Source organism: Uranotaenia lowii, chromosome 1 (assembly GCF_029784155.1).
Source record: "Uranotaenia lowii strain MFRU-FL chromosome 1, ASM2978415v1, whole genome shotgun sequence".
Taxonomy (NCBI): Eukaryota; Metazoa; Arthropoda; class Insecta; order Diptera; family Culicidae; genus Uranotaenia; species Uranotaenia lowii.
The window spans coordinates 112,109,108-112,134,343 of record NC_073691.1 but is presented as its reverse complement, the minus strand read 5'-3'; the positions used below and the strand labels follow the sequence as shown (position 1 = coordinate 112,134,343).

The following is a 25,236-nucleotide window of genomic DNA, read 5'->3' as shown; positions in this document are numbered from 1 at the left end:
CGTTATCCATTCATCTAATTGTTACGCTTATGCTTTGATTTGAATGTATTCCTAAGCCAATAAACTAGTTCTTATCGTGAAGCCAATACGATAGATCGTCATTGTTCTTGGTCCGAAACTTCAATACTTAACAAATATGTCCATTGATAATGTGCCCAGTCTGTTGAAAAATCTTTAACGAGGTTTCACTTTTTTTCTTTTAAACTTTCAAAGTAGTAATGCAAAATTTTCATGATAGGAGCATTGCCCAACGTGTATCTAAAAAACTAAATGATGTAAATATTCATTCTATGATTTAATATGTTCATTGACACGTGCGGCGAGATGAAATTCTAGGTAGAAGAATTTAGAAAGGAATGAAGAACCGGCGGATAGGCAAGCATCAGATGAGCTTCGTAGGATAAAGCTTTGGATAGGTGTTGAAACTGTAAGTCTAGGGCATTTTTGTATTAAAGTAAATATCTCATCCACTTAAAACAAGTTGTAAAAAGCGGATTTTTCCAGCAATTAATTATTATTCGAGACTTGCCGTGTGAGATAGTAATGTGAGATCTAGAAAAACTTAGAAATTTGGAAAAGCTTTTGAAAATCCATCGTTTAACCTAAAAAGCACATTTCAACCAATCACCGCATACGGACTACGGCCGGGGAAGGTTCCTATCATGGTTTGAGACCCCTCCCTCTCTCATGAAAGGGGGGAGGGGTCTCCCAAACAAAAGACAATTCATTGCATAACTCGAAAACAAATCAAGCCAATTGGATCCAATTTGGCATGGGGTGGTATTTGGGAAAGAGGAATATTTCTATGAACATTAGGTACCCCTCCCTCTTCTTAGTGGGCTGATAGGAAGGGGGAGGGGGGCTACTTAGAATTTTTAATATATCTCAAAAACTAATCAAGATATTGGAACCAAATTTGGCATGGGAAGGTATTTAGATACGTAAAATATTTCAATGATTATTTGAGACTCCTCCCTCTTTTCAGTAGAAAGGGGGAGGGGGCCTCTTTTATATTTTTTTACATAACTCAAAAACTAATAAAGCTAATAGAACCAAATTTGGCATGGGAGGGTATTTGGATACAAAAACTATTTCTATGATTATTTGAGACCCCTCTCTTTTTTCTGTAGGGAGATGTAAAGGGGGGAGGGGCCCTATTTTTAATTTTTTACATAACTCAAAAACTAATCAAGCAAATGGAACCAATTTTGGCATGGGAGGATATTTGGGAGCGTGACATGTTCTAATGACTGTTTGAGACCCCTTCCTTCTTCCAGCGGGGAGAAAGCAAAGAGGGAGCGAAGTTTCATACTATTTTTATTGCATAACACAAGAACTTAAACAACAAGTGGAACCAAATTTGGCATGGAATGATATTTAGGTACGAGAAACGCTTCTATGAATATTTGTTATCCATCATTCCTTCAAAAAGGTCCGAAAATGGGGAGAAGAGGTCTTTTTTACAATTTTCAGTATAAATGGAGAGCTGATCGAGCAAATTGACCAATATTTGGCATGTGAGGGTATTTGGATACGAGAAATGTTTCTATTATAAATTGAAGCCCCACCTTTTTTCAACGGAAAGATAAAAAGGGGGAAAGGGGGGCTTCCATACATTTTTTTTTTGCATATCTCGAGAATTAATAGAGCAAATGAAATAAAATTTGGTATCAAAAAGTATTTGAGTACAAAAATTGTTATGAAGTTAAGTTCTCACCCCTCCATTCAATGGGGAGAACGGAAGGGGAATGGTACTTCTTTTCAAGTTTATGCATATCTTAAGAATTTACAACGCAAGTAAAACCAAATTTGGCATAGGATGGTATTTTAATACGAGAAATTTTTTTATGTTAAACAATTCCTTTCTTGCAGTGGGATGATAGAATTGGGAATAAAGAAAGGGAAGAGGAACGCTTACATTCAACTTTTTTTTCCGAGAAATGGACAAAACTTAACATGGAAAATCATTTTGGTATGATTCTATGATTATCTGACACACCACCCTCCTTTCAGTGAGTAGGTACATAGAAGGAGGGAGGTGAACCCAATACAGTTTTGTTAGCATTAGTTCTCAATTTATGCTAACGAAGCCAACAAATGGAAACAAATATGGCATGGAAAGGTACTTGGTTAAGAGATAAATATATTTTTTTTTTGTTTCGATTATAGTCGTTTTACCATCTTAATGGCATTCGCGACTTTATCAACGTTGCAGTTGGCGGATCGTTATTGAAAAACTACCCGGTACAATTGTGTTCGATGTTTACTCTTGGGCTCGAACTCGCGGACATCGGCTCAGGAGAGAACAGACTTGCCAATTGAGCTATATCACAAGCCCTGGTTACGAGATATGTTTTTACGATTGTAATAGAAGATTTTTGGGAATGAAAAAAATGGGTATGATTATTAAAGATCACCCCCCATTCATCAGGGGGGAAGGGAAGGACAGAGGGGCTCTCTTATCAGTTTTTTAGCATAAATCCAAAATATATATAATCTCAAAAACAACCAGATTTTATCAGTTGGATTGTTTCCGTACGATTTATTTGAGACCCTCCTTTTTTAGGGCGAAGCTTAAAGAAACAGATTAAAATAATCAGATCTTTAACACAAATTTATAGATCAAGATTCAGAATATTAGTTTAAGTTATTTTTGGATTGCAATCCGAAACTCCAGCTGCAGCTCTCATTTTATAGCGGTTGCTTATGAATCTATATATATAAAAAGCAATTATCTGTATGTTTGTTTGTTTGTTTGTTTGTTTGTCCTCTATAGACTCAGCCGTCTTAAGAGCTAGAGATCTGAAATTTGGCATGGATGCTCATTAGGACCAGGAATGATGAAAAATGTTACAGATTTTTGGATGACCCCTTCTGAAGGGGGTCGTCCATACAAGACAAATATTGTTTTCGCATTATTGACGTTATTTTCCGTCGGATTGTAATGAAAATTTGCACATGAGTGTTTTGAGAGACGAACAATCGATTACAGTTATCAAATTTAGGGTCAGGGGTCGGCCGAAGGGGTCGTCCATATCCACTGATTAATGTTTTTGGGATATTGGTTTTATTTTACATCGGATTGTGATGAAAATTTGCACATGAGTGTTTTGAGAGACGAGCAGTCGATTAAAGTTATCAAATTTAGGGTCAGGGGTCGGCCGAAGGGGTCGTCCATATCCACTGATTAATGTTTTTGGGATATTGGCTTTATTTTACATCGGATTGTGATGAAAATTTACACATAAGTGTTTTGAGAGACGAGCAGTCGATAAAAGTTATCAAATTTAGGGTCAGGGGTCGGCAAAAGGGGTCGTCCATATCCACTGATTAATGGTTTTGGAATATTGGCTTTATTTTACACCGGATTGTGATGAAAATTTGCACATGAGTGTTTTGAGAGACGAGCAATCGATTACAGTTATCAAACTTAGGGTCAGGGGTTGGCCAAAGGGGTCGTCCATATCCACTGATTTATGTATTTGCGATATTGGCGTTATTATACATCGGATTGTGATGAAAATTTGCACATCAGTGTTTTGAGAAACGAGCAATCGATTACAGTTATCAAATTTAGGGTCAGGGGTCGGCCAAAGGGGTCGTCCATATCCACTGATTAATGTTTTTGCGATATTGGCGTTATTATACATCGGATTGTGATGAAAATTTGCACATGAGTGTTTTAAGAGACGAGCAATCGATTACAGTTATCAAATTTAGGGATAGGGGTCGGCAAAAGGGGTCGTCCATATCCACTGATTTATGTTTTTGCGATATTGGCGTTATTATACATCGAATTGTGATGAAAATTTGCACATGAGTGTTTTGAGAGACGAGCAATCGATTACAGTTATCAAACTTAGGGTCAGGGGTCGGCCAAAGGGGTCGTCCATATCTACTGATTAATATTTTTGCGATATTGGCGTTATTATAGATCGTATTGTGATGAAAATTAGCACATGAGTGTTTTGAGGGACGAGCAATCGATTTCAAGTTTCGAATTGCGGATCAGAATTCGGCTGAAGGAGTCGTCCATACCCAATTTTAATGTTTTTGCGATATTGGCGTTATTCTACATTGGATTGAGATGAAAATTGCCGCATAGGAGTTTTTAGGGACGCTCTTTTGCTTTCAGGTTTCAAATCTTGACTCAGAGGTCGGCAAAAGGGGTTATTATCTGTTCACTGTTTTTACGATATTTTCTTGATTTAGCATAGAAATGTAATGAAAATTGACACATGGGAGTTTAACAGAAAAGATAATTGATTTCAGGTGTCAAGTTTTGAATCGTGGTCAAAAAAAAGGCCGTCCATGTTAGTTGCTCACTGTTTTTGCGATATTGTCGTGATCATGCATCGGATTGAGATGAAAATGTTCAGATGAGGGTTATAAACTATGAGCAATTGACTCGGCGAAAGGGGAGTCTATATTCACTGTTCACTGTTTTCAAGTTCCTGACGTTATTTTACATATAATTTGAAAAGAAAAAATGGCACAAGGGAGTTTTGAGGAACGTAAAATTGGTTTCAATTATCGAATTTCGGGCCTTGGGACAGAAAAAGAGGGTTTCATCGAATGTTCAGTGTTTTGTGCAATAATTTTGTTGGAGGCAGTTAATTGTTAAGTGTGAAGGTCAAGCAAAAGAGTCGTGCACATAAACAAATAGTACATGTTTCTGCCATAATGTCTAGATTTTGCAATCGATCGAGAAGAAAACTCTCTCACATCAATTTTAATAAAAAGCTAATCAACTGTTTAATTTGAATTTCAAGTAATAGTAATAGTAGCGACTTTAAACACTGTTGAATTTTTTCCCCAAAATTGTCGAAAGAATGTTTCGAATTCATTTTCTAAACTCATTTTTACGTACCAATGATTTAAAGCGAAACGAAGTTCGTACGGGATCAGCTAGTAATGTTATAATTTGATTTAAAATAATGCCAAATGCCAACAAAACAATAAAAATTTGAGTAAATTCTGAAAATATCATTCGATTTTGAAAGGTGTAGCAAAGCACACCGGGTCAGCTAGTGTAAAATATTGATCAAGTAGGCCGTTTACTTTACGTTTGTAGGCAATCATCTAGTATCTCCTCCATCTCTAAATTGACCTTCTATTTAAAAAAAACTCCATCCACTATCTCCATCCATCCCAAAATTGACCTTCTATTTAAAAAAAAACTTAACTGCATATAGATTAAACTAAACTTGCCGCAGCCCATGGCGTAGAGGATAGCTTTCAAGTCTTCTAAGCCAATGGACACGAGATCGAACCCCGGTCATGGCATATTTAGTAGGGGAGAGTGGGGTATCATGGACCACTCTTTTACTTTATATCATAACTTCGTTATTAAAAAAGATTAAAAAAAATAAATGGGAAGGTTTTCTACTTTTTAAATGTATCATAAGGCATTTTTATTATTTTTTAAATGCATTAATTTCGTGAGTTTAGACTGTTTTAAAAAAAGTTTTTTTTTTTAAACAGTGGAGAAACGTGGGTCACCAAATAGATAACGTGCAAAGTTTTTGAGTTGACCCAAAACTGAAATTTCTTGAATTATTTATTTATTTTAAAGCAATTTCAGATGAGGAAATGAAAAAGAGTGTTGTGTATGATCGAATAGTTCCTAAAATCAGGCTCGCGAAAGTTTCGGCAAAATTCCATATAAAGAATTTTATATTCGTCTCTATTGCATAAGAAAAGATGGACAAAACATTTTTCATAAATCTTAATTTGGCATAAGACTATATTACATATAGTAATAACGTATTTTAAGTTATGAATGTGTATAAAAACACCGAAATAGAGGTGGCCCAAGATACCCCACAAAATGTGGCCCACGATTCCCCACAAGCAATGATTTACAAATTGTTTGCGTTTGTGTGACTTATTGATGTTTCATCAAAAATTTCTTTTCCACGCGAAAGAACATGACAAAACTAAGATCATAAGCGTATGAGCATATTTTTGTTTTGTAGTTTAGGTCTCCCACGGATGCAATTTTGCGGGTGCTTGTTTAATTATGTAGTAAGTACATTTTTCCAGGCCAGTTAAATAAAAGAAGCATATGATACGTATATAAGTCAACAACATATAGAAAAACATGTTTACGCAAAGCGACGACGATGACAGTTGGAGTGGGATTTTCATCTCAACACACAGCTGAGATATTTAGAGCGGCCATGGCCCACGTTACCCCACTCTCCCCTATACTTTCTGTGGATGGCGGGTTTAGCATTTATAAAAATGCTTGCCATCAGATCCTCGAAAGTTGTACGCTTAGAGTTAAGTAAAAAAAAATCTCTTCGAAGAAACATCAAATTTCATTGAGATCCTGTGTGTGTTTGTGTTCGTTTTAAAAAACTAGCGATCAGGGAGTGAGTTACCAATTTTGTTTCTCGAAAACGATCATTATAAAAACTTTTTTTTAAGTCTTTAAGAAAGCTTTCCATTTAACAGGTTAGCAAGTTTTATCAAATTGACCATGACTTTACATTGAAGAAGAGTTGTTGATTTTGTTTGGTTCCGGCATGAATCTTTATCTTTAACGTTTACAACTCTTTTCAAAAACTGCTCAGTATTTTCTGACATAGTTTTAACACAGTTAAGTGGACTCATTATCCTAAAATTAAAACCACAAGAGATCTTACATCTAGTCGCAGTGGTAGGAATCCAACAGGAAAAAAATCTTAAATCGAATATAATTGACGAACGGGTATATTAAACCAATTTTGCATTAGAAGTACATTTTTTATTGTTTGAATGTTGATGTGTGCGGACCTTTTTTACTCACAGCATACTTAGAGCAAGTTCACTGGTGTTGGGAAAAAGTGGTAGAAATTTTGATACTTACGGCACATTTCGAAAATTTTGCCATGCAAAACCATTTTCAAGATCTGTGGCCTTCTAGTTTTTTTTACAACACGTGTTGTATTTTCGCATGCTGTGATGCAAAAATAGCAATATTTCTATCACATACGGCTGAAATAGAAACAGTGTTGTAGAAAAATACAACGCCCCAAGATCTTGAAAACATTTTTGCATGGTAAAATTTTCAAAATGTCAAAATTTCTACCACTTTTTCCCAACACCAGTGAACTTGCTCTAGGAGATTGGACTTTAAAAACTTTATTTGTAGCTAGTAACTACACAAGACTTTTGAAATTCTCCAATCCAACAAAATTCGACTATCATGCTGTACTACAGAAAATGTTTCACATCCTTCTAAAATATGAAAAATGCATTACAATTCTAAAAAAAAATTGAGCGATCCAAATTCAATTTATGATATTTATAATTATTGATGTACATAGAGAACGTCTTCTTTCTATGAGAGAGATTTTTGTGATTGAAATATAAGTAAGTTAAAAGAGATTCCACAAGATTGTACATTAGGGATTGGGTTGCAAATGATTTTTTTGCGATGATAGCTAGTTTTGCAAAACGTTTCATGTTATCAAACTATACTGTGAACGAACCTGAGCTGCCATTATTTTTTGTCGCGATAAAATCAATTCGCATTTCGGACAGCGACAATTCCTGTAGGTGCAATTTTTCTTGTGACCACGAAGACCGGAAATCATTCCATGATTGCGGCATCGAGCACACTTCGGTATACGAGAGGTTTGTGAACTGCAAACAGTACTTCCAGATTTTCCAGATATTAAACTAGAACTCACAATCGCACTCAACGGTTTTCCAACCGCGGTCACACTACTGGTAGGATCATTTTTATTACCACTGCATTCACTGCTATCCAACTCTGTGCCATCACCACATTTGAGAAAATTTGCCATCGAGAGCATTCTCCTTGAATCCGTTTATCTTCCCGACTTCCGAATCTGTCCGACGCTAATCTACGACTGAGGTAGGACAGAATTTTCCACTTGGTTGCCCAGCAGCACCTTCTTCCTGTGGGTGATGCTGCAAGCCGAAGGAAAACGGAAAAATACAATATATCTCGGGCTGTGGTAGCATCCCTAAAATAAATATCCATTTTCGTGAAAGAGTTTTTTTTCTTATACCAATATTGACATCTGTATTTAGTTCCACATGTTGTTTCAATTGAATCGGGTTCATCCCAGAGAAGAAATGAGATACACATAGTTCATGTACTGCTGAATGTATGATGTACATAACTTTGGAGCTATATTCAGTTAAATTATAGCAAAACATTTAATGACGTTGCTAGGAAGGAAAAAGAAAAGCAAGAAATTATGTACATGCGAAAAAATAAGCGAAGTAAGAAGAAAATAATTCGATAACAGTATAAACATAAATGGATATAAACATAAAAGACTAAAAGAAACAAAAAAAAGGTCTAAAAAATATCATTAAGTTTTAGTACTGTTATCTTAAAACTCATTGATACATATATCATAGAATCGATTCACTGTAGAAGAAACATGAATAAAAAGAAAAACAAAACATTCCGAGAGTATAAAATATAAAGGGTATTGTAAAGGTATAAAAATAAAAGCTTTTAATCTATTAAATTAATTAGGAATTGATTATGAAGAGAGAGATTGAACAAAAAAAATCAGTGGGACATTACTGTCATTTTTCACATGAATTATCGCTAGATGACTAGACTGAAACTAAACTCTCTATTTCAATATTTGTTGATGGAATATGGAAAATTGATTTAAAACTACTCCTGCTCTTAGGTGCCTCCATTAGAAAAAAAAAATCTAGGTACATACATTGCGGCATAATAATAAACGTGGGAAAAGATGGTCCGTGCTTATTTGTTTTACAGATTGTTTTGATTACACCGGTTGATCGGTAAAGAACACATGTTTTCGAGAATGTACATATAATGTGTAACTAGCTGTTGTTAGATAAACCGCAAAGTAACTTCGAAAACTGTTAGTCTTTAATCATTCAGTTCATTTTTTTTTCGTCTGAACTCAGTGGTGTTATCCCCTATGGATGGCGTCTATGTTTTCTCTGAGCAGCAGCAGGTCAATCAATACCTATAATCCGATTCCCATATGAATGTTTATTTGCTTTTGATGGCGTCTCGGCGATAATCGTGTTTGATTTGTCTGGTGAAGGCAATGCGGTGGTGATCCAAAATTACGTCTATGTACGGGGAAAGTGCGGGTTCCGAATCTAATCAACTTGAAATTATGTTTGTGGAACGGCCACAAACGTGTTTCAAATATTGTATTGATTAATGAGACTAAATATGTACCAGAATCTGTTAATAATTCTACTTTCACCTAACGACTATTTTGTCATCGATTGGGTGCAAAATAATTTGCTCCCTTAGCCCTCTACTGTAAAAAAATGTGAAAATTTCATGTTGCACTATTCAAACAATTACAAATCCTGTTTTTTGCTATTTGCCAAGTTTTTTGAGCTATGCATCGATGACGGTGTTTCCACTGACAGCCATATAGCGCTGATGTGGTCTAGCGAATAGGCTGGCCCAAGTCTGTTAACCCAGGTGTATACTGAATTTGATTCCCGGTTTCGGCAAGAAAGTTTTTGGGTTCGAATCCCATAAGTTGTCGACAGGTAAGATGTTTTGTTTTTTTTTTGTTTTTCAATCTGGAGAGACTATTGCAAGCGAAGTGGATGCCAACCAATGTAGGCCTCTGAAGGTTGGATGCCTTCTCTCAACGACCGATCGGCCGTGGAAGCCTGACAAGCAATTCGAAGAGCAAGCCACACAGACATGGGCTGGACCTTGCAACCGATGGGAGAACCGTACAAACCATCTAATGAATAAGTTTATTGGCCAAAATGTTTCCGCATCATATTCGCCATCTGTATTGCACACAATGTGTCACCGTGCTTCTAAATAAAAGCTGTTGTTGACGTTTTTCATAACGTGGGGCTTAACTTACAAAATAACATAAAATTATACTATTTTATCGAAGTTATGACAAGTTTATCAGATAGTCTACCTTCTGCAAGAAAACAAAGTTTTTGACTTTTTATCACTCCCCTTTACTGTTTTCGCATATTGAGACGGTTCCAGATCGAACCAAAACTGGGTATCAACTTCGAAAACCCTTTGAAAGCGCTATGGAAGGAAAACGGTAGCATGTGCCAATCATTATGTACCACTTATCGATTTGCATTTTCCACAGATCCTCAGCCGAATATACTACGAATATACATATGTAGATCAGCTACGGAACGGAATGCTAAAAAAATCACTTAGTGTCCAAAAAAGATGGAGTTTGAAGCTATACGTTGCACATATATATTTTTGAATTTTTTCAAGATCATAAACAAAAACAGTGTAAAAAAGTTGTGTAAAAACCATACTTTTCAATCAATGAATCGTCAAAATTGATGAGGTCACATCAAATTTTGAAAAAAGAACGAATTTTCAAAGGTAGCTTTCCGAACTTTTTGTCAATTGGCTATTACTCAGATTTTCAAGATTTCCGCAATAAATTTATATTCATCAGAAAGGAAATTTTAAACCGATTTTAGTGGTGTAATTACAGTAGCGCTGCAATTCTTTTCTGCCCGTTCACGAAAATTTTACAAATTTTTTAATTTCAGTACGTAAAACAGCCAAGAATTAACAGAAATGGCTTGAAGTGAATGCTGAAAATAAGTGCAGAAGTGTCCACCGAAATTTCCGAAAATTTAGAGGGGAGTAAGTTAGGGTTGCCATCCGTCCCGCAAAAGCGGGACATGTCGCGCTTTTTTGTTGAATGTACCGCCGTCCCGCTTTTTCCTCAAAATGTCTCGCTTTTTTTCTTGGAAATTTTTTAAAAAGTTCACTGACCTACACTAGTAAAAATCGAGCTTTAGCCTTAATTTAAATCCATTAGTTCAACATATAAAATCTTTCAAATACGTCTTTACCTCAAAATAAGTAGCATTTTTAATAGTTTATAAAAGACAATACTAAATAACTCTAATGATCTTAGCATTACAGTAAGATTCGGATTCAGTTTAACGTTTTTCTCCCACCAATGCAATGTAAATAACTTTGTTATGAAGCAAATAAGGTTATAGATCATAACCTTATTTAAGATATATTTAAGAAAAAAAAAACTGAGCAATTCAACCCGCGTAACAAAAACTTTGTGTACTTTCTATTAACAACTTTTGTGTACGAATAAGTTTGGCTACGCAATTAAGCATTTTTTTAGATAATTTCTAAGATGTCCCGCATTTTTCGGCTGTGTCCCGCTTTTTTCGTGAAATGTCCCGCTTTTTTCTGAAAGTATCTGGCAAGCCTAGAGTAAGTGTTATTTCATAAAAAAAAATTGCAAACCGGTATATGCAGAAACGGAGTGTTTGCACATAGAATTTAAGTTTAATTCTCGTGTGGAAGTGGAAGAGCTTATTGTTTAGAAGTTTAGAAGTGGAAGAGCTTATTGTTTAGAAGTAACATACATAGGGGAGAACTGTACAAGACGCACCAGCGAGGTAAAATGGTCCATGCCATTTTTTCTCAAAAATACAATAACCTTTGGCTCCGAATGGTGTTTTTCTTCATATTTATTGTAGCAAATGAGCTTTTTCATCATTTTTTAGATGAAAAGCTCACAAAAACGACTTTAATTCTTAGAAACAGAAGGATTAATAGACTCTGCCTAAAACTTGTTATTTTTTATGGTTGACATATAAGGTTTTATGGTAAACCAGTATGCGCTATCTGATCCAACTGCAGCTTTTCGTTATAACACTCGTATTCACTTTCGAATGACTATTAGTATTTTATCATATTTCACTAACTTCCCACAAATTTTTACTAAAATTAATTACATCAAAATTGGGGCAGAATGCGCAAAACCACGTATTTTAGGCTCAAATTTTGAATGCTGTTAACTTTTGAGAAAAACCAAATCTGTACAAACACGTGAAAAGGATCTATCTCCATATTTGGCAAATCGAGAAAAATGCGTTTGAAAAAATTACAACCTATTTTAAATCGCTAATTAAAAATTACTTGAAATTTTAAATGTTTATAAAAGAAAAACGATTTTTAGAAGCATCCTCTATATGTTAGAATAGAGAAATATCAATTTTCATGAAAAAAACAACGCGCTATCGTAGATAGAACCTAACTCACGTAATATTTTATCTCCCTTGTTTATACACCCTTTGCTATTTTCTCATTTCTAGCTTTAGTTTTAAGCTCGCGTTCATTTGCAACTATGTTTTTACGTTGAATAAAGTGTCAAATATTTACCAACACACAAAAAGGATATATATCCATGATGGCGTATCGAGAAAAACGCGTTTGAAAAAAATTCAACCTATTTCAAATCGCTAATTAAACCTCATTTGAAATTTTTGATTTTTTTGAAAGACAAACGATTTTTAGAAGCATTCTCTTTATGTTAGAATAGAGGAATATCAATTTTCATGAAAAAATAACGCGCTATCGTAGATAGATCCTACTTCAGGTAACATTTTATCTAACCTGTTTATACACCCTTTGCTATTTTCTTAATTTTAGCTTTAATTTCAAGCTCGCATTCATTTCCAACTATGTTTTTATGTTGAATAAAGAGTTAAATTGATTATTTTGAGTTTGTTTGCGGAGTAGTAGCGAAAAATGGTTCCGGAGTAAAGGGTGTATATCCAAGTTCTGGCAGTTCTGGCTTTAGAATGTAACTCAAATCGAGTTTTTAATGTAACGGAATATTATTTTCTCAAAAGGGTTTTACCGTTAAGTAGTGCAAATGTTGGCCTATCGCGAGGTACTGAAAATGGTTTTTGTTTACTTTTGGAGATAGATCCTTTTCACGTGTTGGTACAGAAATGTCGAAACAAAATGTCTTTCTTTTTATTTGCTGACTCCCAAATTAAGATAAGAATGCATAGTTATAACAAATTTCGTCCTTGTTGTAGTTAAAAAGGTGCACCAATATTTGACTCGAAAAAATTATCTGCCGCCATGTTTGCCGCGATATCAGTCAAGAAATTGAATTTCGTTGCCTACCTTAAGGCGTTTTACCTATAAGGATATAAAAAGTGAATTTTGAACAGCAAAATTTTCGTTAAATTTAGCAATAATAAATGATTTTTTGCCAAAGTATGGTTAGTTTGCAAAAATAAGATGAACATGTAATAAAAAATTTGATGTTTGAATTACTATATTCCGTATTACCATTGTTCCATTTCTCACCACCCATCCGGTATGATGCGTTCTGTCCACTAGTTTTGGCGTTATACCCCGCGGCTTGTTTTCTGGCTGTTTAAGATTTTCACAAAAATGTTACCAAAATCGTGTTTTTAACATATTATTTCTTTTTTATAAGATGTAAATGTGATCACTCAATCGTCGTGAACTTTCAATTTGGTTCATAGATGATGGGTATCGCTGTAAATAGCGATTATGCTTAACTGGTGCGTCTTGTACAGTTCTCCCCTAAATATATTAATTGTAGAAAGCCTCGATCGATTAGGCAGAAATCGTGATGTGTTTTAATTGATCCGAATGTTTATACGTTTAAATGAATCTAAAGATATCTGCTCCGAATCGTTTGAATTGCAATGGGATACCTACATCAGGTCTCCTGGAAATGTGGTTCCTAAATGTGAAGGATGAAAGAAAAACATGGGTGAGATCATTTTTTGTATTACATTGCAAGAAACATTATATTCATTCACCGTTATATACAAGTCTATATTTTACTAGAAGGGTACGGTGATGATTTAAATATAGGTAGTTAGACGCATACCGTCAATTGGGCCAACATGCAACACTTTTCGACTTCAATGGCTTTTAAAAAACTTACGTCCAGAGAAAATCATACCTCTTATGCATCAAAAGCTTTAAGTTTGGTGGGACATCAAATTGACGTGATGAGATAAATTATTTGTTTTTCCAGATATGTTTAGTTTTATAAAAACATGCCATTTTTACTATATTTAGAAAAAGGGGTAACTTGCAGCAAAATTTGATTTTAATGAAAAATCTAATGAAACCGTATGGAAATGTATAGTTGTTGATTAATGTTTGATGCGTGAACGCCATTTCGTATAAAACCACTAATTGCAGTACTTTCTGGTTCTGTTGAAACTAATTTTTACAATTTTTCTGAATATAAGGGATATTGTCTAGCAAACATTTAAGAAGGTATATCGCAGAAACAACAGTATTATAGAAACAAATATACCAGATGAAAAGATTTGTAAAATTGAATATTGGCTTTGGAAGAAGATGTGAAGTTTTCTTCTTCCTGCCAGGCTAGCTCAGTTGAACCCAGCAAAAGGAAGTTTCAAATACTTTCAATAAATTAGCAATTCATAAATTTGTTTGTGTTTATTTTCGTAATTTGTATTGTCAAGCCATTGTGTTATTTAATTTTGCAGTTTCAAAGTTGTCTACTCACTCAATGTCTTGTTGAAAGGCTCGAAAAGCCTGGTTGCCGAATCATCCTAGTTGGTCATCCTGACACCAGATGTCGCTTCACTGACGCAGAGACGGATTTGGTAGATGGACTTCCGAGGATCGCACTTTCGAACTACAATTCCGCGGCATTCTTGTTCGTCCATCGCTGAATTGATGAATCCGGAACGAACTCCCGGACACCGCCTTGAGTTCTCGTCAATGTTGCCTCGGTGTTCTTTCATCCACTGACAGGGCAGGTATGGCGACCGTGACAAGACAATTGGCTTCGGAGAAACCAAGTTGGACCCACGCCCCTCTGGATGCTGCTGGCGTGATGGTACACCGGAAACCTTACCTTGATCGGACCAAAATGGACCAAAATGTTGCCTCCTTGGACCCCAGACTCCGTCCTCCTGGAAACCGTTGGTATTTTGGCTCACCGACGACCTGACAGCGAAGCGGGGCGGGCACCTCGAATGATTCTGTAGTGTGCGAGTCGCCGCTCGCCAAGAATCCACTGATGTCGTAGCTCGCGATACAATTTTGTCACAAGATGGCAGGAAAGAGGTCAGAGCTGACCTAGTAGAGTCCCAGGCACCGCCCTTCTGGAATCTACAGGTGTTGTGGTTCTAACTATGAATCCTTGGATGGAGACCAGGAAAGCCCGTTGATTGTTGGGGCAAAAAACCAGAAGTTGCACTTCCGCGTGCCCTCGCTCAGGCGTGCTGTTGTGCCGTAACCAATTTCCCTTGAGGAAAGAAGAAAACAAAAAGGACAAAGAAGAAAAAAGAAGCCCTAAGGCAGCATGCCATTAGTAGGAGCTTTTCACGTGTTCTTCCGGATGCTTACCCTTTTGTTAGGGGCTTCTTTGTGCTGTGCCTTTTCCGTGTTTTCCGTACAGGTTAGCTCCGCCTTCGAGTGCCGCGAGCGTTTCGAGCTGTTGGGATTTGAAAACACGGAATCAATATTTGGGAATCTTCCTTTTTCATTATTTGTCACATTCGACACTCACCCGAAATTGTCTGCTGGTTGGTTCCCTTTTCAAGTGGCTTTTTCCGTTCTCCTTGTGCCGCGAGCGTCGTGAGCTGGTGTGATAGGAGAACACGGAATTAATTATTCTGTTGGGAATCTTGATTCGCACCTTTTGCACTCACCAGAATTTGTCTGCTGGCCGTTTTCTCACCGGCTTGCTGCGGCTTTAGCAGCGTTTTTCTCTGCTCGATGACTGCTGGCACGAGCGAAGCACGTTGGAAGATGCCGGAACCACTAATGACGATTTTCGTTTGGTCGTTTTTTCTTTTCCTTTTTTTGTTTTGTTTGGTTGGCAATAGCAGGGTTGTATTCTTGTTCTGTTTTGTTTGCCCAATCGGCTGCACTGAGAGTAAACTATAACAACTTTTGGGTTTGACTGCATTTTTTGAAATTTTAATGAACACATTATTTATTCCGAATTGGTTTTCATTTAAAGTAAACCAAGTTTAAATTGAACCGTAACACAGCATTGCCACAACAGAAAATTTTTTTCATGAGACTATGTAAGTGGTCTCATGAAAAAAATTACAACTTGTCAAGAAAATGGTCGGAGATGCAAATGATCTGAAACTTGAGCAGATCTCAAGATACTTATATCCTATTAGACTTAGTTGCGTGGCCCTAAAGGCGCACCAGAAGCTGAGCTCATCGTACGAAGCGTAAATTCTAAATTAACCAAAGTTGCACCAGCGTATCCTGGTAAATGGTGATCAAGTTTGCGCCACCCATTCGTGACAGACGTCACCGACCAAAATCTCAAGATTGCTTCTACTATCGAAACTCCTGCTGTAGCAAACACGCAGAAACGATCAAGTGTCTTTTCTTATGAAGAAAGTTTCAGATCGAACAGAGATGACTAAACTGAACGACACTGTGACTGTTTACATCTATTAGCAACGAAGAATGATGGTTTTATTTACAAAGTTCGTAGTGACCCCAGGCAAAGGAGGATTTAGTCTCCTAAACCAACAAGAGCCCAGTATAGAGGTTTTACCGCGCCTCCAATTCGCGTTCCTTTTGAATTTTCTTGCTGATCCCCAGGAATCACTACGAGTTAGACTAATGTTAACTAATTCTTAGTAGATAGGTAAATGTTATTGATAGCAAAAGGTACTTATAAGTGCTGCATTTGTTCTATTTACAGGTGCTAAGTGTTGGTTTTAGCTGTCGTTTTCTATGTGCGCAGTTTATCTCGTCTGGCGAACGGTATTTTCCTCTTCAGTGTTTTCTTGAGTTGGTCGAAAGTTGGTAGTTTGTTCATAGCTGTGTGATCAGTTTATCACGATCTGAGAACGGATTCGTCTTTGCTCTTATTTCTCATCGTCAAGCTTGGTTTTCCCATGGGTTGTATTGTGGTGGATTCAATCATTCTCCGGTGGAGAGGTAGTTGCAGAAAATTTGTTGCTCATCTCACCGTCGACGTTGTTGTTTGGAGATAACTCGTTGTTGACAGGCATGGCCGTGTTCACATAGCTTGCGTTGTTAGTGCGTGATGCTTTCGGCAGTTTGCGAGAGTCGATATGGAAGTAGCGACCGTCATAATGTCTACCCCTCACAACTTCTGCGCAAGACTCCGTAGGTGCCCAACTCTTTCGCCCGTTTTGAAGTCCTGATACTCGTTCCGTAGCAGCGACTTGGTGTTTGGAGCTACTGTACTTGAATTTCCCGTATTCCAATATCCCGAGCCTGAAGGGGCTGGCTTTGGCCTTGGAGTTTCCTTCAGTTCGTCATAGGTTGATGATTGGGTCTTCGTTGAGTTGTCAGTTTGTCACGGTCTGAAAACGGATGTATGTTCTTGATACTTGTGCTTTGTTCTATCAAGCTTGGTTGATTGCTGCGTTAGCATGGCTGTGCTATTCTTTAACATTTTCAGGTGGAGAGTTGGTTGAGAGATTGTTGTTACTCGTCACACCTTGGATGTTGTTTTTGGAGCTTTGCTCGTTGTTGACCGGCTTTGCCGTGTGTACATAGCTTGATTTTATGGGCGTGTGGCTTTCGACAGTTAGCGAGAGAGAGTCGATATGGTAGTAGCGGCCGTCATGATGTCTACTCCTCACAACTTCTTCGCATAACTGTGTTCCGTGGTGCTGATTCCTTTTTCTGATGTCCTGACAATCCTTTCAATTGCAGCGACGTGGTATTTGGAGCTGCTGTACTAGACCTTCCGAACATTCCAATATCCCGAACCTGGGTAGGTCCTCTGCGATGGTGTGTAGCGCCTGGCTACGGTGGCTCACCAGTGCTACTATCCCCAGCGCTGCTACGCTGCTTCACGATGACAGGATTGCCTTCTGGACAATAAGTGGCGACAATCCCACGCAAGGTTGCCGGCCCTCTCCAAATTCTGACGAACTTCCTGGCAGAGTTCTTAGAGTCCATCCAGCCGACGCTGGTCCTACGCAAGGCCGTTGTCTCCTTCATAAACGCCTACTTCGTTGTGTTCGTCGGTGTGCTAGCGACGAATTAGCATCAGCTGTGTTCCGTTGAGTTGTTTGAATAGAAGAATTCTGCAAATTTGCTCCGAGTTGTTGGGGGCGAGGTTTCAAAGATGATGTTGGTCCTTCAGCCTTCTCCATTTCGTGTTTTGTGCTCCGAGTGAGCTTGTGGTCAGCGTTGTTGCTTACATAGCTTGAAATTTAATCTGCTTTGATGTCTTTCGCGTGATAGCGTCCGCGTTTCCCGCTCGAGACATCTTCTAACTCATACAGATTCGCACCTAGCACATTTCGAATAACTGCTGGCACGAACTTCGGATTCAGCTTTTGGTTGACATGATCTGCTTTCGATGACAGGTTGAACTTCCTTCTCCAGACTACATCACCAGCCTTGAAATCTACCGTCCGCTTCCTTAAGTTGTATCGCTGCTTTGAGTCTTCGTGACCTTTCTTGATCCTCTTCGTGATAAACTCTTGGATACGCTTGATTCCTGATAGTCGTAGATCCTGTGTGATCTTTGGATCATCCGAGGCGTTCAAGTGTTGTTGTGCGTAGAGATCAGTGTGAAGAATCAAATCACGGCCGAAATTCGCGAAGTGCGGGCTGACTCCAGTAACTTCGTGCTTCGCGCTGTTGATCGCTGCGGTGATCGCCGGTAGATTCTCATCCCAGCAGCGATGATCTTCGTCTATCAGCGAGCGGATGCATGTGATCAGGACTCGATTGGTACGCTCGGCGTTGTTCACTTGAGGACAGTAGAAGGCAGTTCGCATGTTGATGATCTTGTGACGTGCCAGTAACGATTTGAATGCGGCTGACTCGAACTGCTTGCCATTGTCGGAAAGAATGATCCTGGGACGGGAGAACTTTAAGAACACCTGCTCTTCCATAAAGCGTACCATCCGAGCTGAATCTGCTGCTTTCATGGGCTGCACTACCACGTACTTTGTTATCCAGTCCACTACGACGAACATCACGGTGTTTCCCTGCTTCGAGCGTGTCAGAGGGCCCACGAAGTCCACCGAAATCAGCTCCCATGGAACTTTGGCTGGTTTGGCGTTGCCCATCTGTGGCATCATCTTCGTGTTCGGCGCCTTGCTAGCTTTACAAGTGTCACAACTTCGAACAAAACGGCTGACATCGTCCTGCATTTTGGACCAATAGAAGTGGGTTTGGATTTTCTTCAACGTCTTGTAGAATCCCAGGTGAGCTCCTGTAGTGGAATCGTGGAACCTTTTGATTACCTCCTGCCGACTTTCAAGTGGAATAACTTTCTTCCATCTGTGTGTCACCAATCCCGCCTCGTCACGACAGCGACAGTTCTTATAGAGTTCATCGTCGATCGTCCGGAAATCTGGATACTTATCCGGCTCTTTTTCCACATGCTTAACAAGCTTGGTGTACCAAGTGTCCTTCGTTTCGTCCTTGGAGAGTGTAATTGTGGCGACTGCTCTCGACAAGGCATCCGGAACAACGTTGATTGTGCCCTTTCGATATCGGATTTCAAAGTCGAAGGCGTTTAGACGTAGAATCCAGCGACTAAGGAGTGCAGTTGGGTTCTTCATAGATTTTAAATAACTCAACGCAGCGTGATCGCAATGTACGATGAACCGAACTCCTTCCACGTAACAGCGAAACTTCTCTATTGACCTTATCACCGCCAAACATTCCCGTTCTGTTGTCGAATACTTCCTCTCCGATGCTGACAACTTTTGTGAGAAGTAGCATATCGGGTGTTCCTCGTCGTCAATCTCTTGGGTGAGCACAGCTCCAATAGCGACATCGCTGGCATCACACGCAATCGCGAACGGCTTGGAATAGTCCGGCATGGCAAGAATCGGTGCGGAGACTAACATCGACTTCAGCTTCAAAAATGCCTCTTCTGCTTCCTTGGTCCAGCGAAATTTAACCTTGGTCCTGGTAAGTTCCGTAAGTGGTGCTGCAAGCTTGGCGAAGTTATGGATGAAGCGACGGTACCAATTACAGAGGCCCAAAAAACGCTGCAACTCCTTTCGCTGAGTCGGGACCGGGAACTTTACTATGCATGCTACTTTTTCATCGTCAACTTTCCAACCCTGCTCGTTCAAGACGTATCCTAAGTATCTGATCTCCTTCCGGCAAAACATCGACTTTTCCTTGGATATTGTTAGGTTCGCGATTCTCAGTCTTCGAGCGACCTCCTCCAATGTCTTCAGATGCTCCCCGAAGTCTTTTGAACAAACCACGATATCATCGAGATAGTGAAATACGTGTGGTTTCATGTCGGCGAAGATGTGCGTCATTACTCTCGCCAACGCTTGACTCGCCGTACATAAACCGAAAGGAACAACGCGAAACTGGAAATGACCGCGAGAGGGTACTGTGAATGCGGTTAGTGGACGAGAGTCTGGATGCAATGGAAGCTGCCAAAATGCGTCCTTTAAATCGATGGTCGAGATGTATGTGCAACCGCTTAAGTTGTTGATGATTGACGAAATTTGGGGAATCGGATAACCTTCGTTAACCATCACGCTATTCAGGTGGCGGGCGTCCAAGCAGACACGACATTTCCCGTTTTTCTTCTTTACAGCGACGAGTGGGTTGTTCCAAGGGGAGAACATGGCCTCCTCGATGACGTTCATGGCCAACATCCTATCGATCTCCTTGTTCACCTCCTCCAGCACGTATTTTGACATTGGGTAGTGCCTTTGTTTCTTCGGTGGTGCGTCTCCAACGTCAATGCGATGCTCATATAGCTGTGTTCGGCCTAACTCGCCGTCTTCTGCTTTAGGAAATTGCTGCACAACCAAATCTAACCGTCTCTGCTCTTCATCCGATAGTGTCTTCGTAGCGAGTTCTTCTAGTGGATCTTCTACCTCTGCTAGCGTAGTTATGGTTTCCAGTGTGCAACACACGGCCTTAACACCAAAGGTGTTCCAGAAGTCCATGCCCAGTATTACACAATCTGGAATCGACGGGACTAACAGCACTGGAAGGGTTTCATTTCTGTTATTGTAGGCTATGGGAAGGCGAACGAAGCTGACAACTTTATGACACGTCCCATCAGCTGTTTGTATTCCTCCTTTAGCGTTTCCTTTCCGTAGCCCTAGTTCGTCTACAATTTTCACGTTGCTGCCGCCTAGCAGTGAGCAAGTGGCTCCGCTGTCCAATAAAGCTTTCAGTTCTTTACCTAGAACTCCAATGACTGCATGCGGCCTGTTGTCTTGTCCGGGATTGATGATGATCGAGTTGAGTTGTGTCAATATCAGGGTTTCAATAAGAGTGTTGCTTGGGTTTGTTGAATCATCTCCCTCTACTGATGATTCCCCGCTCTGTAGTTTCCCGCATTGGAGCGACAGGACGTGCAGTTGCGTATAGTAAATCCTTTTTTACCACAGCCATGACAGAAGTAGTAAGTCTGCTCCTTGTCACAATCGACGAACCGGTGACCTGCTTCTTCGCAATTCCAACAAACCATTCTGGATCTTTGCTCCTCAAGCGTATTTTGTGCAGATGGTTGACGTGCTTTGCTTTGCCTGCGTTGTTGGTTCTGCTCCGGATTAAGCCAAGATTGCTGCTGCAACTGTACTTGATGGTCAACAGATTGATGATTTGACTGGAATTGTTGCTGTCTGGTTGGATGATAGTTATTCTGCATCTGCCACTGCTGTTGTGTTGTGTGCAGCCGTTGCTGCTGCGTTTGCTGCGGGTGTTGTAGTTGCTGTAACTGTTGCGTGTGTTGAGCGTACGGTGGTTGCTGCTGGTGGTTCATGAACGGTTGATTCTGTCTATTGGCTGTTCTTTGAAATCGATGATCTACGAATGTTTTGATAGCATTGATCTGTTCCGTCAGTTCCTCCATCTTTCCGTACCAATACTCTCCGTCGTCCGGCTGAGCTGCTTCTTTTGGTTGTCTGGACGTTGCTGTTGTTTCTCCTGAACTGCTCTTCTCGACCGCGCTCACCTTGGAATACCGCTGATTAAACGTCGGCTTCGGTTGATTCTTCGGCGTTGCCAGCTTTGGTGCTAACAGAGATTCGTGTGGAATTGACATGCGTTGTTGCCTGTCCAGCAGAAGCTTCATGTTGTCCTGGGTCTTGCACGTCCGAACTAGCTGTTCAAGCGTAGTAGGACTGGCTGCAGTAACTGCTGAAAGGTAATAAATGCGCATATTCTTTTTAACCAGGAACAGCTTTTCTGCGTTCGACATCGGAGGATCGGCAAACCGGAACAACGTGGAAATGTCTTTGAAGTATTGATCAAACGACTCTGTTTCGCCTTGGTAACGAAAGAATGCCTCGGCTCTCAGCAACTGCCCATGCTCTTCACCCAGATAGTCTCGACGAATTATGCGCTTGAACGCATCCCAGGATACCAGTTGACGTTGGTTGTCTGCATACCACTCCAGGGCATCGTTCATAAGCAGATGTTTAACGCCTGAAAGTAACACCTCGTCTGATATGTCGTCCGATATCGCAAAGCTCTCGACCCGATCTAGGAACGTGTTAAGATTTTCAATGTCCTCGCGTCCTTTGAAGAAGAACCGCCAATGATGAATTGCTTTTTGCATACTGCTGTTCTCGTCTGTTCTGCGTGGCTGAAGCTGTAGCTGCAACAGATTGTTCAAGAGTTCGTTTCGAAGATCTTCATAACGCCCTCTTTCCGCATTCCTGGAGCTTTCTTGTGCTGATCTGGAACCACCTCGGTTGTTCTCGTCGTTCGCCTCTGTTGACTGCTGCGCTTGCCGGTTTCGTTCGCCTGTGGAGCTGTTGTTCGCTGGTTCATAATGAGAAAACAGAGTGGGTGGGATGTGTGAAGGTTTACTTGATCTCAAGTCATTGTTGAATTCTCGCTGTTTCGGTTTGGCGCCTGTGTGATGTTTCGGAGAGATTCCTCGTCCTCTTCCTCGGCTTGTGTTGAGCGGAGACTCTGCTGTAATCGTAGTATTCTGCAAGCTCGCTGAAGCGCTGAAGACTTCCGCTACGCTGGCTTCTCCTGCTGCTTCTTCTTCCTCTACTGCAACAAGGCTCGAGTTTGCACTAGCATCAATCACTGTTTCATTTGCATCGTGTTCATTCTGCGCGCGCACTTTTGAGAGCAACCCGTTGACTATTGACTGAAGGGAACGTAGAACGTCTACCAAATAATTCGGAGGATCTATAATGCTTAATCTTTGTTTATAGTGAAGTAATCTAGCTTTAGCTAAGGCCAGATCATGGTTACTATTCGATTTGCAGGCTAAATCTACAAACGTCTGCAGATCCTTGATACCGGTAGAGCAATTTTCGATATTTGTAGTCGGACTCATGACATGAATCGAGCTGTCATGAAAGACATCTTTAATTTGTTCTTCTTGAACCAGAGCTTTTAATTTCAAAACCTTACTTCGGTGTGTGAGAGAATTTACATTAATAATGTGTCTTAACGCAAGCTCATAAGCTATTTCTTCTTCCGATAGCAAGGAGAAATCCATTTTTCAAATTATCGACCAACTATATAACGTATTTAGAATAGTATTAATTTTTTTTTGTATCGTTCTTAACGTAATGCAAACGAATTAAATGCTAATCAAATAACCAACCAAAGTGAAATCATGTTAAGATTTCATAAAATTACCGACTAGGAGGAAAAACCATCAAAAAACCATAAATTTCTGTTGTGCTGTGTGGGTTTTTAAGTTGGGCGCCAATGTAAAATTGAATATTGGCTTTGGAAGAAGATGTGAAGTTTTCTTCTTCCTGCCAGGCTAGCTCAGTTGAACCCAGCAAAAGGAAGTTTCAAATACTTTCAATAAATTAGCAATTCATAAATTTGTTTGTGTTCATTTTCGTAATTTGTATTGTCAAGCCATTGTGTTATTTAATTTTGCAGTTTCAAAGTTGTCTACTCACTCAATGTCTTGTTGAAAGGCTCGAAAAGCCTGGTTGCCGAATCATCCTAGTTGGTCATCCTGACACCAGATGTCGCTTCACTGACGCAGAGACGGATTTGGTAGATGGACTTCCGAGGATCGCACTTTCGAACTACAATTCCGCGGCATTCTTGTTCGTCCATCGCTGAATTGATGAATCCGGAACGAACTCCCGGACACCGCCTTGAGTTCTCGTCAATGTTGCCTCGGTGTTCTTTCATCCACTGACAGGGCAGGTATGGCGACCGTGACAAGACAATTGGCTTCGGAGAAACCAAGTTGGACCCACGCCCCTCTGGATGCTGCTGGCGTGATGGTACACCGGAAACCTGACCTTGATCGGACCAAAATGGACCAAAATGTTGCCTCCTTGGACCCCAGACTCCGTCCTCCTGGAAACCGTTGGTATTTTGGCTCACCGACGACCTGACAGCGAAGCGGGGCGGGCACCTCGAATGATTCTGTAGTGTGCGAGTCGCCGCTCGCCAAGAATCCACTGATGTCGTAGCTCGCGATACAATTTTGTCACAAGATGGCAGGAAAGAGGTCAGAGCTGACCTAGTAGAGTCCCAGGCACCGCTCTTCTGGAATCTACAGGTGTTGTGGTTCTAACTATGAATCCTTGGATGGAGACCAGGAAAGCCCGTTGATTGTTGGGGCAAAAAACCAGAAGTTGCACTTCCGCGTGCCCTCGCTCAGGCGTGCTGTTGTGCCGTAACCAATTTCCCTTGAGGAAAGAAGAAAACAAAAAGGACAAAGAAGAAAAAAGAAGCACTAAGGCAGCATGCCATTAGTAGGAGCTTTTCACGTGTTCTTCCGGATGCTTACCCTTTTGTTAGGGGCTTCTTTGTGCTGTGCCTTTTCCGTGTTTTCCGTACAGGTTAGCTCCGCCTTCGAGTGCCGCGAGCGTTTCGAGCTGTTGGGATTTGAAAACACGGAATCAATATTTGGGAATCTTCCTTTTTCATTATTTGTCACATTCGACACTCACCCGAAATTGTCTGCTGGTTGGTTCCCTTTTCAAGTGGCTTTTTCCGTTCTCCTTGTGCCGCGAGCGTCGTGAGCTGGTGTGATAGGAGAACACGGAATTAATTATTCTGTTGGGAATCTTGATTCGCACCTTTTGCACTCACCAGAATTTGTCTGCTGGCCGTTTTCTCACCGGCTTGCTGCGGCTTTAGCAGCGTTTTTCTCTGCTCGATGACTGCTGGCACGAGCGAAGCACGTTGGAAGATGCCGGAACCACTAATGACGATTTCCGTTTGGTCGTTTTTTCTTTTCCTTTTTTGTTTTGTTTGGTTGGCAATAGCAGGGTTGTATTCTTGTTCTGTTTTGTTTGCCCAATCGGCTGCACTGAGAGTAAACTATAACAACTTTTGGGTTTGACTGCATTTTTTGAAATTTTAATGAACACATTATTTATTCCGAATTGGTTTTCATTTAAAGTAAACCAAGTTTAAATTGAACCGTAACAGATTGTATTAAACTTATCAAAATAGCATATATGTATTTAGCTACAGAAGTGGAGGCGATATATCTACAAGGACAAGATTACAAC

At 39.8% G+C, this 25,236-nt stretch overlaps 1 protein-coding gene and 2 long non-coding RNA genes across 3 annotated transcripts in view; all 3 read right to left on the bottom strand.

Moving 5' to 3' along the window:
* Positions 1 to 7,840, bottom strand: part of LOC129738784 (doublesex- and mab-3-related transcription factor dmd-4) — a 47,170-nt gene extending 39,330 nt beyond the window's left edge. Inside the window, exon 1 of the mRNA XM_055730079.1 lies at positions 7,479 to 7,840. Coding sequence (XP_055586054.1) covers positions 7,479 to 7,805 — 327 coding nt within the window. The 5' untranslated portion in view covers positions 7,806 to 7,840. The remainder of the gene's footprint in view (positions 1 to 7,478) is intronic.
* Positions 7,841 to 15,197: 7,357 nt separating this feature from the next.
* On the bottom strand, positions 15,198 to 15,580 carry LOC129738792 (uncharacterized). Its single transcript, XR_008735641.1, has 3 exons — positions 15,475 to 15,580; positions 15,333 to 15,405; positions 15,198 to 15,257 (listed from the first exon to the last, which is right to left on the bottom strand). It is a non-coding gene; the product is annotated as an uncharacterized LOC129738792 (long non-coding RNA).
* An 8,954-nt stretch (positions 15,581 to 24,534) lies between these two features.
* LOC129738791 (uncharacterized) lies at positions 24,535 to 24,917 on the bottom strand. Its single transcript, XR_008735640.1, has 3 exons — positions 24,812 to 24,917; positions 24,670 to 24,742; positions 24,535 to 24,594 (listed from the first exon to the last, which is right to left on the bottom strand). It is a non-coding gene; the product is annotated as an uncharacterized LOC129738791 (long non-coding RNA).
* Positions 24,918 to 25,236: the final 319 nt, after the last annotated feature.